The sequence below is a fragment of the Neopelma chrysocephalum genome, unplaced genomic scaffold (assembly GCF_003984885.1).
Source record: "Neopelma chrysocephalum unplaced genomic scaffold, ASM398488v2 Primary Assembly neopelma1_25, whole genome shotgun sequence".
NCBI lineage: Eukaryota > Metazoa > Chordata > Aves > Passeriformes > Pipridae > Neopelma > Neopelma chrysocephalum.
The window spans coordinates 33113693-33131046 of record NW_020897694.1 but is presented as its reverse complement, the minus strand read 5'-3'; the positions used below and the strand labels follow the sequence as shown (position 1 = coordinate 33131046).

Below are 17354 nucleotides of genomic sequence, written 5' to 3'. Positions count from 1 at the left end.
ATATAACAAATCAAAGATTTCGGGTATGTAGTCTAAATATAGAACACAGAAGGATATCCTATCAGTATGATGATACTCAAAGAGCATGGTCTTTTTTTTAAAGGAGTTTCAAGTTTACAAGTTCTTGACTAGATAAATTCAAAAGACATTTAAAAGTTGTTTTTAAAAAAACAGGTTTAAATTTCAGCTCCTTAGCACAATGAAATTACAGTTCAGACTGACTCCATAGACAACAAAACATTTTTAGCAGATCACAGCACTGCTACAATTGCAAGTGGCAGATTACAACAAAACATTGACCTTTAAACCTTTTTTGTAACGTTAACAAGTTTAAAAAATATGTCATTTAGATTGTAAAACTTACCTGGCTCATTTATTCTGCCAAAAGTATGTCTGGTATTATGCTTCCTGGTTTTAAAACAGGTTTCACAAAAGTCAAAATCATCACAGTTCCTGCATTTGAATCTAGGCCCATTGATAGGAAACATCTGACAGCCATCACACCTGATTTGACAACAGAATAACAAGGAAATATGGTACAGGTTAACTGTAACACAAGACAAGATAATAGAATCAAGACAATAAAGTAAAGGATAACCCATATTCATCAAGAAAAAAGTAAATCATCACTTACGTGACTCCAGGATGAATGCTGGGGACCAATTCCATTTCTGACAATAAGCCGGTCCAATGAGACTGTTGAGGAAAGTCCACAATAACATCTTTTCCATTGGCACTAAATGCTGTGACAAAAACATGGAGAAAACACATGTTGCACATCTCTATAAAATAAAGCTGAAAGTGCTTAGAATAATATTCTATTTGAATTCCTCTACTCCTATTTTTTCATTTATTTTTTTAGAAACAGTTCCCAAGCAAGAGTATACTTCTAAGCACAAATACAGTATGATCAAAATCTACACCTCTTCAAAGAACCTATGCTTCACCGATTACTTCAATAACATCCCTTAGAGCTTGACACTAGTGCATCCCACTTTCTCCTCACTTCCTTATGAAGACTTAAAGTTAGAATTACTTCTTAAAGGAAAACCATTGATTCTTCCAAAGTATAAATGAGAACAGACTGCACAGATGCTTGAAGACTTTTACTGTATATGAATGAAGTGGTTCAAAAGCAGATGAACATGCTAAGAAAACGTGCTGCCCCAGAGTACATGTCTAAATTTGTCACAGACTTCAAATGCATTCTATATTCTTTATCATCATGCAATATTCCACAAAACAGTGTGATTTTTACATGTGTCTAGAAGAAAGTCTGTGTGGTTTTGAGTTTCATTACCTCGCCATACATTTGAATATACATTACCTTTCACAATCCCCACACTTCGGTGAGTAACTGATCCCCATTTGTACTTGGGTGTGGTAACAGTGCTTTTCACACGCACTTTGTCACCTATCTTGATATGAGAGGCAGAACTCTGTGGTGGGAATCCTAGTAGATGAAAGAATAAATGTACAGTGAGTGGGTTTCCCCACTACAAAAATAAATTTTCCTCAGTCACTTTTTTAATTAAAAAGCCGTCAGCAGTGAACTTACCTAAAAGCTCAACATGGATATATCTGACCCAGTATGTGCCACCCTTTTGTTGCCAATCACACTGTACGTTCAGGTCATGCAATCCATCTCGATCCAGTTTAATAACTTTGCCTACATCTCCTTCACAGACCTCTTCATAGGTTCTGCAGCACCTAACCATCATCCCCACCTAGGGAAAAAATGACAACAGAATGCAATAGCTATGCAAAGACTTTTGTACCAAAAGGAAAGTAGTTTCAATATAGCTTTTGATCACCATACTTACCTGAATATTCTCCCTCACGTACACAGCATAGTCATCATTACTTAAGAAATCAGCTCGTTTCTTATAGGTCTGGCTCTCTGTTACAACAGCACCACTTGACTGAAAAAAAATCCAAAATAAATATGTAAGAATTACAAAATTTGTTTTCAATTCAGATAAATAAAATTCTTAGCAAAGACTGAAGATAACCCAACAAAAATAAACATATATAATACCCAAGTTGCATGCCAAAATGGGAAAAAACTTCAACAGGTTCAATTCACTACAGGGGTAACATTTATGATCTACTTTACTTTAATTTAAAGTTACTTTCTAAAATTACTTGTCTAGGAATGCAGATGCAGATTTTCAAAAAGGTGTGAAACAAGCTGCAAGTTGCTTTTATGAAACCTGATTGCCAAGGAAAACCTGAACAAAGTGGATTTGTCAGTACTCTACTCAGCCTTGAAGATATACATCCACTTCTTAGGCTACTTGTTGGGAAAAGGAAAAAAACAAAAAAAAAAGTGGTAAACGGTACTCTCTAACCTAAAGCACACTAATTTTTTTATATAATACAATGAGATCTAAAGTATTCTTTTAGAAAAACAAGCTAAAAAAGATAACACTAGTTACCAGAAATTATTTCTTTCCAGATTTGATTAACTTCTTTAAGAGAATCAGAAGTCAATGTCAAGTTAATTTAATTGAAAATATAATGTACTTCTTTCAATTACAAAATCCCACATGTGAAAAAAAACATAACTCCTTCAAGAATAAACAGAAATATGGAACCCATTTCATTTTATTAAAAAATCGTTATTGAAACAGTTCCTGAAAGTCAACAGAAGAATAATACAAATTCACATTAAAGCTATCACACTCAATAGGCATTGTAAAGGTAATTTTACCACCAATAAGTGAAAAACATTTTTATAAGGAAAAGGCTAAGTTATTTAACAGACTTTTTGGCTATTTATTCACCAATTCCTCAGTCATTCCTTGTAGTTAACATACGTTTGTTTTTCAGACCAAAGGAAAGGAGAGGGTGGAACTCCTTTACAAAACATTACACTATAGCATCAACTACTTTTGAAGAAACTAAGAGTATCTATCAGGGATACTTATAGCTACCACCAATGAAACATCTACCTGCATTCCATTCTCCTCTGTGCTACTCATACATAAAGTATTTATAGATTATTCTCAGTTGTTTTATGACATGCCTTAGAAACACAGGGCAACCATGATCCTTGTTACTGTTCTGAAACCTTCAGACAACAGAATGTCCTTGTACTCTCCCCATTTTCACAAAAAGGAAAGAATTACAAAATTTGCAGCTAGCTAGCATAACTTAGGTTTAATAAGTTGATACTTACCACAGGACAAGCAGCTTCAGCTTCTTCCACCTCCTCTGTTATTTCCTCATCTGAATATTCGTCAGAGATAGTATCAGCATCAGAAAGATCCGTAATTTGAACATCAGGGTGATCCAACAACCAGCCAACTAAGGCTTCCACTCCTAATACAGAAAACAAACTCAGTCTCCAAGGGATTCTCTGACATTCTTAAAAAAGCATCCAAAAAAGAATAACAACTGCTACCTGCTAAGAACCATTTTAATCTGCAAGTAACTTTCCTTCTCCTTCTAATATCATTAATTTAACTAAATAAAATACCTGGTAATCCAGAAGCACTTCCAGAGGTTCCCGACAGAGATTTTAGTGCAAATTCTATGTTTTTCCTAGGAAATCCCATTTCCATAAGTTGAACTACGATGGGGAGGGGTGGAATTGGAGATTGTTTGCGTTTCTTCACTTTTGTGGGTCGGATATGCTGTACTGTGATGGGTGTTGTAGCTTCACTAGAGCTGCAGTCTTCAAATAATGGAGTTGAAGGATGTGTAGACTCTACAGCCAGATACTGACATACTGCCAAAGCAGCAGCCTAAATGGGAACAAATAAATCAGTCCAAGTAAAGCAAGCATATTTAGTATGCCTCTGTGTGTGTACACCTGAAATTAAAGGTTATTTGCTAAAAAGGGTTCAGTGTCACTTTTTTAAAGCTATAGTCTAAAAAGTTTCAATTATGATATGAATTATAAAGGGTTATTTATTAGGTTACTTAGCCAAAAACACAAACTCTACCTCAAGCTCCTGTTTGTCAAATATTGCTTTCACAGGTGATGGCTGTGTAGCAGCTGACAGAAGTTGCTGTAAAAGGATCATGGGAGGCTGAGGTCCTTCAGGAGACATATCTCCTATGTCAGGAGAGGCAACTGCTCCATCCTCTTGAAATAAAAAACATTATTTTAACCAAAACCATGTAACACGAATCAATCAGGAGACTTACTCTGAGGCCTACTGGTTGATCAAGCATATTGTTATTTTTTATGTACTTCTTCTTCATAGGAATCATGTGTTTAAGATTAAACGTGTACCACAATCTCCATACCAAAAAAAGCAAGCAAAAAATATGTAGATAAACAGTAAATTTACCAAAATACATCTAGAACGTGTCTAGCAGAAACTACTCAGTGCAGAGTGAATTTGCATAGGTATCTTCTGAGTCCAACCTTTTTGCAATGAGATTATTACCAAGAGATCCTTCTGGGACAAACCATTTTATATAGACAACCAACAGTCTCAATGATCCCAAACCCACGGTACATACTTCCTGGATTGGGTTATTTCCCCCATGATACACCTCTTGGGAAGAGCTCCCTATGGGAGCCCATAGTCCCTTCAAAAGAGGATACTTCTTTTGAATCCACTTGCTCACAATTCTGCAACTTTCTTATTTAATGTCGTATTCTTGTTAGCATAAACGTTCATATTTCCTAGATATTTTCTGTGACTATCTCAAGAAAGCGTTCTCACTTTTTATTAACTCAAACAAAAGAAAGCCTTATTTGAAACAATAATAGAACAGTTAATAGTCCTCATGTAGTTATGCTCTTCTGATTAAAAAAAAAAGTGTTAGTGTTTTTTTCCCTTAAAAAATGATGGCAGAGGTAAAATCACATTGCATTCCTAAAAAAACCCTGTGTTGACTTCAAATTGGGCAATTGACAAAAACCCACAGAAATATAGGAATAAAGCAAATATATCATAATATTTAAAGACAGCACGTTTCACAAATGCCCAAAGAATTAATATAAACTCTAAAGTCATCAAATAGCTATCCTGAAAGCTGACAGTTATTGTATTTATTTTTATATGTCAAATGTTATCTATAGCAGATCTAATTCAAATTATTAGAACTACAATTCCTTAAAGTCCTTTTGAGCTTATTCTTAAGGCACTGTATCCCAATACTTGTTTGACTGGAAACTGCAAAACATTTGAAGTAAAAGCAATAGCCAACTGAGAATTCATACTTTAAGCCTTGAAGTAGAAAAAGAAACCACTGCAAAAAACTCTCAAGTATTTTAAAACTACTTACAAAGTTTATTAACTACAGAAGACCTACAAATTTAGCTAATGCCAGTATTTCAAGCTTCAAACAAGCTTCAAAACCTAAGTTAAAAAGTCAAAATACTTTTAACACACAATTTTAATTTAACATTCACAAATCTTAATTTTTTGTCTTTAAAGGGCAAACTGAAATTTCTACCCTCCAAATGCCATTAGCAAGGGTTATAGTCACACCCTGTGTCTACCATCTAACCAAACAGCAGTACACTCAGGTTGCATTTCAGAATACCTGCAGGATTTAATGCACACTCCTGAACAGCCGGCTGAGATAAGATCTGCCTTAGTGTATCCTGGTGAGAAAGCAGGGCTCGGCCTGCTTTCAGTATGTACAGCTTTAATTGCTGACATCGCAGTAGATCCAGATCAACTTGACCTATCAGAAATATTAAGCAGCCATTAGTGCTAGGAATCTCTTGTATTAGATTAGAGAAGTTATCACCTCAGTCCAAACATCAGTTTATATCTTAACTCACTGTGCAAAAGTTTGTGAAATACCGATGATATAAGACAGTTTGAACAGCGCAGGGATTGAAGGTCTGCACACATTGTACAACCCATGATATTAAAAACAGTGCCTTCCTATTTTTCACACCCTGGACAATCATGCGGTTGATTGACAGCACAGTAAGTGCAGTTAAAATGTTATATGGATTCAATATTTTAGACAATTCAGTACAAGAGGCTCAGTCCCTAAACTTACTTACATTTTCTCATCAAAGTAAAAAAAGATACTTCACTTATAACGCAGAGCAATTCATCTCCTAGCTAAACTTGTCTCATAAGTGCATATTATTCAACGTTGACTAAGAAAAAATGTAAGGTTGGAGGAAACTCTTTTTCTTATGTATGTTTGCTGTTACCAGTATTTTTCCCTGAGTATATCCATCTACTTCCAAACAAAACAAATCGTAAAAAGCCCCCAGTTGTACCTGAAAGACCCTGATTGGGAGATTTCATTCTTTGTTTTTCTATTTTACTTCCAGCCAGATTTACCAGTTGAGCCCAAATGGATAGCATAGGTTCAGTGAAAGGCAAGTTGTTCACATTAAAAGCCACAACTGGAAGCTAAAACAGCAAGGGAAGAACCAGACAAAACAAAAAAAAAGCAGGTAAGCATTTTCCTAAAATCCTACAAAATCATTCAAAAGTTTCAATGGTTATTAACTGAAGAACAAAAGTAGCATTTGTCTTACTGCTCTTGCCAGGAACAACTAGAGAGGATTTCTATTCCCTACACAGCTCCTAAGCCTGTATTTGTACCACACAGTTGCACGTCTACATGATGAAAAGGCAGGACAGTGTCAGAACAAGGAAGAACTGTGGTCTCTGAAGCAGATCAAGCACTTGGCCCGTGCTTTCACTAATGCCATATCAATCAAATCAGGATTCAAATGAAAACACCCAAGACTTTCTACATTAGTTAGGAAATCAAGTTAAATGCAAATAAGCTCCTCTCATGTAAGAGCTATAAATCACATTGTAATGACTTGGGATTTTACCTCAAGTCAAAGAACTTCAGCCTAAATCCCTCCTCCTTTCAATCTCCTCAACAAGTGAGGATGAGATTTAAAGGCCCTATAGAGGTTTGCATGAGGACCATCTGAGATGTGCGTTCAGTGTCAATGTATTTATCCAATGAAGAATGTCCTCTTTGCACCATATTAGAGATTTAAACCTTACCCTTCCCAGTATTAAAGCCTCAATAAAACAAACTTACTGGTTTCAGCTGATTCAGCGGGCACACCCTACATGTCCGCATGTCATAGAACTGTACAGTGATTTTCCCTTTTGGGGTGATGCGTGTCACTGTGCCTTCTCCAAATTCATCATGAACTACTTGTCCACCCAGTCTCAAGCGACTGTCTATGCCACCAATCACAGCCAAGACTGCCATTAGAGCTCCCACCTCTGGATTCTCAGTGTCAGGAAAGTAGTCATCCAGCACAGCCTAACAAAGAACAATAAAATTTAACTGTAGGGAGAAAATATATACTTCTATCTGCCTTAAAATACAAAGTTAATCACAAATATTTCAACGCAAAAATTATAACACAAATATATATAAAAATAGAAAAATGGTTTCAAAATTAAGCTTAACATTGTTTACAAATATTTAGTGTTTATAATTTCAAAATAAATATTGCTATAAAAATGAGCTTATTTTAAAACGTGGAAACTACCCCTTCTGACTGTTTTCCTGCAAAGATGTGGGTGATGGAGGTTAGCTGAGAGTTGATGTACTTGTTTATGAGTCCATTCCATTGGCTGAGCGAATGGAGAGTCCTCAGCAGTGCCACTATCTCTTCTGCTAAAGTACTACTATGAGTGGCAGTTAGAGATGCTTGGGGCCTGGCCTTTCTCCTTCTCAGAGTAGATTCTGGAAAGACAAAGTAATTGCACAACAGTTACCGTTTAATGCACATATTTCCCATACATAAGAATAAACCACTGAGGGAAAATTCCTCTACCTCTGAGTAGTGGGATATCTGAAGAACAAGTACTAAGTAGGCTCCCTAAAAATCCAAACAGTTTTTCCACAAGAAATTTCATGTCTCTTGACCTTTCATTTTTATCCCAAGATGGAAGTACTGCTTTCAATAAATGGACAGCAAGGATCTAAAAAGAGAAAAAAATTAGTGTTATTCTATTCTAAGTCACCGCATATTAAAGAAACTTTCAAATATATCAAGTACAGAAGAATGACATTTTTAAAGTTAGCTCTCCTTTGTAGTTCTTTCTACAAGACTGATTCCTTTCCAGCTGTGGAAATTACAGAGCTACTGATCTTCAGTTTACTAAGGGATATTTTAAAAGAAGTTGTGACAGTTCAGAGTCAGTAACAATTTTATTGGCACATTTTATTAGTGAATCCAACCTCTTCAATACTCGGGACATGAGACAAACACAACACCGGGAAACAATGTAAATGACTAAAACACATAGGAAAAATCTGAATACAGAATGGGAAGGTTTGTTCAGATTCCAGACTCAGAAATTAGTACTAAGATGTACTTCAGAATGAAAGTTTCCAAGTGTTCTGCAATGAGGGTATAATAGTTAAAATTCATGAGATATAAAGCTGAATGCTAGAAGGTGACAAAAAGCAAATCACAGTGACACCCAAAAGTAGTCCCTGTGAAACTAGGGCCTCTGACAGTACAGAGGAACAGGCTGACATCTCTATACCTAGACAGTGCAGGACTAACAAGGAACAGGGGAAGGTGCAGCACTGCAGTATCAAAGAGCAGATGGGGTTCCATAATCTGAATAGAAGCATTTCAGGTTTTGAGCTTCATCATTTTCTACCCAGAAGACCAATACAAGTGACTAACAGTGAAGAGAACTCACTTCTTCTAAACTTCTGTCAATAACACATCTTTCTAGAACTTCAAGGTCTCATCTTTTCGTTGTTATTAAGTTAGGTGCTGGGACATGAGGAATGGTCATTTCTCTGAAGTATTCCCTGAACAGAACAGATGACTCTACTGCACTAAATCCTGGGTGATGACAGAAGTCTCAGCATATGAAAAATACTGGCAAGAATTTGTTGGAAAACCACACAAAAATGAACAGGCCTTTATGATACAAGGCTTTAGTTAAAAAATGCTGATGCCTTATCAAGGAAAAGATTAAGATCATCTTTAGATTCCCAAGCCTTGAAATTTGGCAGAGTTATTCCATAAGGTTGCTTTTCAGTCTCATGAAAAAGGTACTAACAAGATGCTAAGGAATGAAAAAGAAAAAAGAAAGAAAAAAAGAAAAAGAAAAGAAGAAATAGGGGGAAGAGGACAAGCGAAATACAATACCAAAATAAGATGCAAAGATGTAGCTTCTTAAGAGAGATTATAATTAAAATAATATTAGCCGTTTACTATAGAAGGAGAGACAGTAGCTAATACACAGTTGCATAACTTCTATTAAAATTGCATATTTCTCCAAGCCATCTTCTCGTTATTTTCTTTATTCACCATCTAGGGAACGTTACATGGGAGTTTCTGGAATATGCTTTCGGAACACTGTTTTGACCTTTTATCTCCTATGAACAGAACAAGGGAGTCTGTAGTACCCTGAAGGATCAAAACTTACAGGTGTATATTTAAACAATGAATCCTCAACATAAAAAAAATGTTATTTCTTTTAATTAACTAAAAACTGATTTAAAGACATTTCCCACCTGTTTTTTTAAAATACATCTTTTTTTTTTAAGACAACTAAAGTCTACCAATTTTATTTCCTATCAAAGCAATTTGGAAATACCCACATTACCTGTCTCTGGAGTGAAGCGGCAGTGAAAGATTCATGCCCCTCAACAATTTTCATTAGCAAAGTTATCCACTGAGATGTACTAAGAGTGCTGCACATCTGAGGCATGAGTGCTATGCTTCGAATGAATCCCAACGTGCACCAACTCCTATGCTGTTCTTTATAAACTAATTTATTTGGCAAGGAAGCTAAAAACAAAAAGATATATACATTTAACAATTGACTCTTCCACCAGCTACATCTATACACTACATGGGGCTTTTTTGGACAAATCAGAACACTGCGCTACTGCACTGTCTTTACATGAACTATTAACTTCAGTTTTAGAGCCTGTACTTAATTTTATTAAATATGTCTTTAAAACAATTCTCATCATTATACTGTTTTTTCACTTGAAAGTAGTTAACAGCATTACTTCTGAAATTACAAAGAAGCTACAAAAACGAATATGACATAGTCATATTGTTGTGCCAAACAGAAAAAGGTTGCTAAGAAATTAATTGTCTAAGCTAACAATTCATATCTCATGCATTTTTTCTGCCTTTACTGTTTATGTTCTACAAACGTTCAAGATCACTTACATTACCTTTAACAATTAAGATTTTAAAAGCTCTGAAAACACATTTTCTAGCCTTTGGCCTTAAAGAATTAAAAACTAGTAACAAAAGATTTACAAACTTACAAGACAACAAAGCACAAAACAGAAGCACACAACTGAATCAGACTGCTTCTATATAAAATACCTGATTTATCTATTGTTCCACTCTCCACAAGCATACGGAGTAGACCACACAAAGTCCTAGTAGCATCACTTTGCATGACTTCAGCATGGACACCAGCAGAGAGACACAGTGTCTGCAACAGGTTCACAGTACTTGTCAGCATCATGGCAGTAGGGTGGAGATTCCTTTCAACTTGTTCTCCTTCTGAAGAGAGACACAAAAGGCAAAGGAATACATTAATACTGAGTTATTTTATTTCACAAAGGTTCTGAAACAAACATGATGTGAATCGATTTGTTGTAAATATTTTCTCTGAGATGATTTGATAGGAAGAAGACTCCTTATTTCCAACTGCAAGAGCAAAATCTAAGCCAGATATTTTGTGCATACATTTTCAAGTTATTCTCTAGCAATACACAGCTTAAAAGAAATTCTAAGGGCAGTGCCAGGAATAGGGAAACAGTGTGACTAGATGTATAATTAGGCCATATAAAAATCAACTTTAGAATGGCATTAATATATGTTAAAATGTATACCTCCTGGTATCTGTAACTGAAACTATTTCAATTTAATAATACTGTTCTCTTTGGCCCACGAATATGCAACAAATCTGATACCATCCTTTCTATCCTCCTTTACCATAGTAAAGTTACATTAGGAAAAATTCTGGTCAGAAGTGTACACCTATTAGATGAATCTTCTTTGATTGAGCATTTGCTCCTGGTGAAAAATATTTTCATATTACAAGATATCAATTCTGAAATTTAACTAAAACTGTGCCTCCATTTATTAAAAAAAAAAAAAAAACCAACACTTTTTTTTTTACCAGAATCATCCTCAGTGTCTGAATCTTCTGTTGTGGGTTGCGTTGCAGGTGGTGGCTCAGCTAGTTTGAGATCATATTTTCCTTCCTTTCCCATTCTGTAAGAATTTGTACTTCCCGTGTCCCACTGCACTCTAATCCAGCCATCTTCTCCCAATTCTCCAATCACACGACCCAAACCTGGTGTGGGTCCATCCTGACAGAACAGAAAGGCTCAATTTGCACAATCAACAACACTAATTCGTATCCAAAGTGCATAAAATAATAATGCTGTTTCTTGTTGCTAACCTAAGGATTAGGTAGTAAACATTCAATAATGTTTCAACATTGGCATGAAGTTGGAAAGCATTTCACAATCTTCAAAAGAAATCACACCAGTAAACTGCATGTTTAGACACTCACATTTAGATCTATTTTATCTATCACTTATATCTCACATAAGTAGTAATATGTCCTACATAGTTGGAAATGTATAATGTTGTAGTAAACAAATGATCTAATTTCCTTGTAATCAGAATAGTCTCCATAAAGGGAATTTTCATCTCCAAAAATGAAGCTAAACAAATAATTAATATATTTTATGTTAATTCTCCAAGCCTTTTGTGGTAAATGGTCAGAATTGCACAGAGTTGCTTTAAGATGGTGTAGAATGAGGCTGGTTCGGAAAAACATGAGCTGGGCCTCTTGCTTATCCTGCACCTGGCTCAAGCAAGGCCTAACAACTGAATGATGTCTGGAGCAAAGCAGAGGTTTCATGGCCCAATGTCGTTTCAGTGAGGCACAGAGCACCCACGACTCTGCACCAGCCAATAGCCACACTCCCTTCTCCATGAAAAACAAGCCTTGCTATAACTCTGGTTCACTAAAGAGATGCACACAAAGATCCTCTGATGAAGGTCAGAATCCCTGCTGCCACTTCAGTAACATGGAGGAGGACCAAAGTGCTTATTCTACCTCTTTTGTCAACTATAAATCCTGAGCAAAAGTAACAAAGACCCTCATTAAGCTCTATTAACACATTAACTTACACACCCCATGTTACATGGGACATGTAACACATGTATGACCGAAGTCACCAAATCCCATCTATAATGGGACTGTTCCATTCCACTGGGACAGGACAACATTTTTAGTATAAAAGGGGGGCTTCAGAGGCAGAAGGGTGAACACAACTCTGCCTCCTCAAGATCTGGTGACAGACTGTCTCTCCTCCTGAAAGGAAGCCTTTAGGTGAGCTCTGTGCTTCCAACTGTGTTGGAGCATACCCATGTATATTCACGTTTTTTATATATATATATGTGTGTGTGTGTGTGTATTTATTAGATCTCTCTTACTATACTTTCTGTCTCAACACATATTAATACTCTCTAGTTAGTGCATTTATCACAGGCAATCCTGAACCTGCTTTTCTGGGGCTTCAATTCTTTTTGTTCTGGACCATGCAAGCCCTTACTGAATCAATCAGACCTACAGTGTTGCTTTGCTAAACTGCACTATTTGTGCATCTGTGCTTGTGCAAGTTCTTTCAAACTCAACCAGACTTATAATGCTGAATTGGCTATAATCAGAAATTAAGTCCAGGTGCACCCAGCCCCTCTGATCTCTAAGGAATGCAAGGGGGCTTATTTTCTGCTAAATTCCCATACCCTTAATTCAACATTTTTGAAATGTAAAATGACCCTAAAGTTTGAATGACCAGAAACTTCAAAGACAACCCACTGAATAGAGATTTTAGATTATAACACACCCAAACCTGTATGAAAGAAGTTGTACCTGATCACCCCATTTCCAGTCTACCCCTCTCACCACTCGGGTACCAATTTTCATCATGGCTGCCAGCTCTGGTCCAGAAACAGGGAGCTGAACAGGTGTAGTTTCCTTTCTTGACTCTTCAAGGACCGTGGCAGAAGCCCCATGAGAAGAGGCAATCATATCCTCTTCAACGTTGTCAGAACTGGGTCCTAAAGAGGCAAAAAACATGAAAAAAATTTAAACCTGCTACAAGTTTTTATATGTACCTTTGTCACACATAAACTTTCAGGCACATAAACTTTATAATGTAAAAGGAGTAATAAACAGGAAAGCTGACTGAACAGGTGATAAGTCAAATGACCTTTTAGAAAACTAGGTTTTGAATGCACAGGAATTTAAATACTTGAGCTTGAACAAAAAAATAAGTGACAAATAAGAGAGACATGAATAACGATGATTCAATTGGCTCAATGGGTCTACAAACAGATTTATTTTTTTTTTAAATCTGCGAGCACTCCAGTTAAGTATAAGTCACAGGAACAAATGTTTGCTATTATCTAAGAAAACCAAAAGAGAAAAAGCACAGCAATGGGAACCACGGCAAAACACCCCACAGAACTTCTTATAATAGAAAAAAGAAATTTGAAAGCTTAAATATCCAGACTGAGAATGTTTTTTAATGAGTAGAACAAATGAAACAGAGTGAGTAGAGAGCAGGCAGTTTTTAATGTTTTCATTTTAAATTTTCATTTTCGGTTTATTTGTAATATTTCCACCAAAACTACTCTATAACTCAAATTTTAGCAAGGGGTGGCCAAAGCAAAGGCTTAATAGAAAAAAAATTGTGACTGAATAAAAGCTACAGTTGAACTAAGTTTCTCAATCACACTTACAGATGTGGCTTTTATATCACAGTAAAGGTAAATAGCATTAAGCACTATCTTTAAGCAGCAAAATCATTCTGTAATTTGGGTACACCAACAGGTAAAAAACAAATGAGATCAATAAAGCACATGCTTTCTTCCAAGTAAGAAACAAGAAGATCCCGTACCTATCAGCCGCAGAGTTGTTTGTGTCAACGCCAGCATGCCAGAATTCAGGAGGAGGCTCAAGGTATTTGCACCATGCTGCAGTGTCAACATGTTGAGCATGACCAGCAGAAAACGTGCCTGTGGAACAGTCCCAAGACTTGGTCCTGCTGGATTCTCATTAGTAATTGTTTGCAGAGGAACAGGCTGCAGACCTAATTCAAAAGTAACATAAATAACAAAGTCAGTTCATATTTGGGAGCTACAGTAGAATAAGTTATTGATTCATTTGATTGATGGTTTAAAACATTTTTTATTCCCTGCCTGGCTTTAAGAACTTACAAACTGAAGTTCCAAGAAAGCTTTTATAATTTACATTTTAATGGTAAAATATTACTAATTAGTATTCAATCACCTGCTGCCAGGAAATCACCAACATACTCTTAAACACTGAATAGTGAGTTAACACGGGGTCAAGGTGGGGGGGTTGGAACAACACACAGAAAGTCAAGGTAATTTGCAGCACAAAACAAAGGAAGTGATTTTAACATTCCAATTATTGGGAACTTTAAAAAAACCCCCAAACAGCAATATTAATTTAAAACAGTTTTCTCCCCAGATGAGAGCAACAAAATGAGATTCACCTAGTTCTTTAAATTTTGCATTAGCATCTAGCAGGATGTTCCGGACATTCTGAATAGCCCACGCATACAACTTTCCGAAAGTTACTTCTAACAGCATTCTGTTAAATGGTGGGATCAGATCAACATCCTTCAAGCAGTCAGTAAGAGGTTCCCTTCATAGAAAAACAACAACAACAATAAGCATTTTTTTCTTATTGAAAAATTGTGAAAGCAAAAGCAACAAGAAGTTTTACCCTATATTGGCTCCTTCTGGAATAAGCCTCTGCCATCCACAGAACATAGCATACTGCACAGAGGGCAGCAAAAAATTTTTAGCTGCCAGTTTCAGAATAGTATCTATTCCCTCCAGACGAACTTCTGCTCTTTCCAACTGTAAAAGAGAAGAAATAAATTATCATACTTAAGTAAACTGGTAATATGTGCAAGCCCATTTTCATCCAGTTTACCTGTTTTAATAAACATTTTCTCATTTTTTCTACATCCACCGGCTCTTCTTTAAGTGCAAATTCAACAATGGTGTTAAGGAGGGCAGACTGTGGATACAAGCCTTGGACATTTTGCTTCAGCCACTTGTATTTGTGGACACCTGTAACTGTACTCAAAAGTGGTTGCCACTTATCCTGCAAAACAGGAAGGTAGCATGTTTAAAATTAAGTTGTTTGAAAAGTTTTAATTACTGAAAATAAGTTATTTCATGTAAAACCATGTCCAAATTTAAAATAATAGAAAGGGGGAAAAAAAAAAAGGAAATGTCTTCAAAGTTCAGAAAAGAGCTTGGTATTATTTGTAATTCATTATCTAGTTTACAATTGCTACATAAAATTTCAAACACATTAATATTCAAAAAAAGACAAAGTAACCCATGACATTTTATTTTGAAATGAAGTTTTATCTAAGATTACCAATAATCTAAAAATTAGAGAAGGTATCTTTACACATGTTAAATACACAGTACAAGCTTATTTTTAAAAATTATTCCAGGTTTCACTGAAACAACATGCCACATTTAATTATACATTCCAAACACCATTACCAGAACATTAAGTGCCAAGTTATACCAATCATGCTTCTTGTTATTTTTATTCACAGGGTTGATTTAAAATCGGATATCCTACCTTGGGTGATTTGATTGGTATGGGCTTTTTATCTATAGGTACAGGACTGTGAGGTACCACACAGGATTCTTCTAAATCACTTTCTTCGTTTCCAATTTTGGATTCTTCTACATCAGCAGATTCAGATTTTTTTGGCACTATTAAAAAACCAGTATTATTCTTTCATGTAACATGATAAGATAAGAATGTTTAAGATCTGCCTGTAATAAAATGGAAATGTACTCTTGGTGAACTCCGTGTCCAACTACTACCAAATTAACTCTGGTATTACCTGAAATATGCTTTTACCTTTAAAGACCAACTTCAAAAGCACTTTGGTGTCTGTTCACCACATTAATTTATTTCCAGTTGAACAGTTCTTTGACTACACTGCTTTAATAAAACATGATTTCTAAAAAGACGTCACTTCCAGTTAAACTTTATGAAAACCAATTCAGAGGGACTGACACTGAAGGATCATTTTTTATATACTGGAACACAAAGAAACATACCTCAAATAAACTTGACACTCTTGTTTTCCAGTTCCTGCTGTAGGAACTGTCATGCAACCATTGGTTTAGAAAACTTCAAGAAAATGCAGCAGAAAGCAAATGGTTTTAACTAAGTAGAGCCTCAAACAGCAGCAAACCTTGAAATAAGGTAGATTGTAATTTTTTCAAAGAGAATACAACATTAATGATGCCTTACCTCTTTTTTTCCTTTTTTCTCTAATAATTTTCTGAGCTACCCTTCGCCATCGGGGCAAGGAACTAAGAAGTTTAAATTTAGACATTATAGAGAGATCATTGCAAACTGCAGGACGTAGTTCGTTGAATAAGAATCTCAAACGCTCAATGACAGGAGCACAGACTTCCTTGTAAGAACGACCTTGTTCTTGATGGGTCTAGAAAAGATATTGAAAGATTAGGTTATTGCCTAATACGCAATAAAATGAACAATACATAACTTTTTAATAAAACCTTTAAAGTGGAAATTAATCTAAACTTCAGCAGCTAAGAGGCTTACCTTAATCAGTGAGCACTTTGCTTGGTAGACAACACGACACACATCCACTACAGATTTTGGTAAGGTTTTGTGCTTTACTTGGTCAACTCCAAGGGTACCAGGATGAACAAGAGACAGTGCTACATGACCTTAACAGGAAAAGACAATCTCTGAATATGCTTTTCCACAATCACCCATAGCAGAGTTTAAACTGATCCTAAAAGATATACCACAAGCCTACCTACCCAAATCTTCATGCTTTAGAAGACAACATAGTAACAGACGTCCTACTTCTTCCACAGGATGCTCAGGAGGGAATGTGATTGGTGTTGTTAAGTGACACTGTTTACAGTATCTTTCTATTTGACACAAGAAGTCCTACGAAAACACACAACAGCCTCTATTTAAATTTGGTTTTAAAATGCAATCAAAGGACTCAAAATACCACAGACAGCATTTCAGTAACACCAAATAATTTCCAGAATCTGAACTAATATTCATAAGTGAGATACAACACACAGTATGCACTATTTAATACACAGCAACTGCAACCCAGTACTACAAATACCCTTTATCCTTCTTCCTATATGAAGAGCAACATGGCTCAAGGAACAAAGCTACTACTGCTTTTATCTCTTTGTGAGATAGTCAGGTCACCTAAAACAATTTTCAATTGTCTTCTGATTCATTATCATTACCCTATCCTTCCAAGGACTTATTTGGGGTTTTTTGATAAAGGAGATG

The 17354-nt window shown here is 35.8% G+C and overlaps 1 protein-coding gene across 4 annotated transcripts in view; it reads right to left on the bottom strand.

The window, feature by feature from the left end:
• Positions 1-17354, bottom strand: part of HERC2 (HECT and RLD domain containing E3 ubiquitin protein ligase 2) — a 108540-nt gene that overhangs the window by 41072 nt on the left and 50114 nt on the right. For all 4 annotated transcript variants that reach the window (XM_027674833.1, XM_027674834.1, XM_027674832.1 and 1 more), the window contains 25 exons: positions 16856-16988; positions 16632-16759; positions 16314-16509; positions 15627-15763; positions 14958-15131; positions 14745-14881; positions 14512-14663; positions 13891-14082; positions 12861-13048; positions 11091-11283; positions 10286-10468; positions 9546-9730; positions 7748-7895; positions 7460-7656; positions 6997-7227; positions 6209-6344; positions 5509-5652; positions 3951-4093; positions 3482-3749; positions 3182-3324; positions 1824-1922; positions 1559-1727; positions 1328-1453; positions 635-743; positions 365-504 (listed from right to left, as the gene is read on the bottom strand). In XM_027674833.1, coding sequence (XP_027530634.1) covers positions 365-504; positions 635-743; positions 1328-1453; positions 1559-1727; positions 1824-1922; positions 3182-3324; positions 3482-3749; positions 3951-4093; positions 5509-5652; positions 6209-6344; positions 6997-7227; positions 7460-7656; positions 7748-7895; positions 9546-9730; positions 10286-10468; positions 11091-11283; positions 12861-13048; positions 13891-14082; positions 14512-14663; positions 14745-14881; positions 14958-15131; positions 15627-15763; positions 16314-16509; positions 16632-16759; positions 16856-16988 — 4051 coding nt within the window. The remainder of the gene's footprint in view (positions 1-364; positions 505-634; positions 744-1327; positions 1454-1558; positions 1728-1823; positions 1923-3181; positions 3325-3481; positions 3750-3950; positions 4094-5508; positions 5653-6208; positions 6345-6996; positions 7228-7459; positions 7657-7747; positions 7896-9545; positions 9731-10285; positions 10469-11090; positions 11284-12860; positions 13049-13890; positions 14083-14511; positions 14664-14744; positions 14882-14957; positions 15132-15626; positions 15764-16313; positions 16510-16631; positions 16760-16855; positions 16989-17354) is intronic.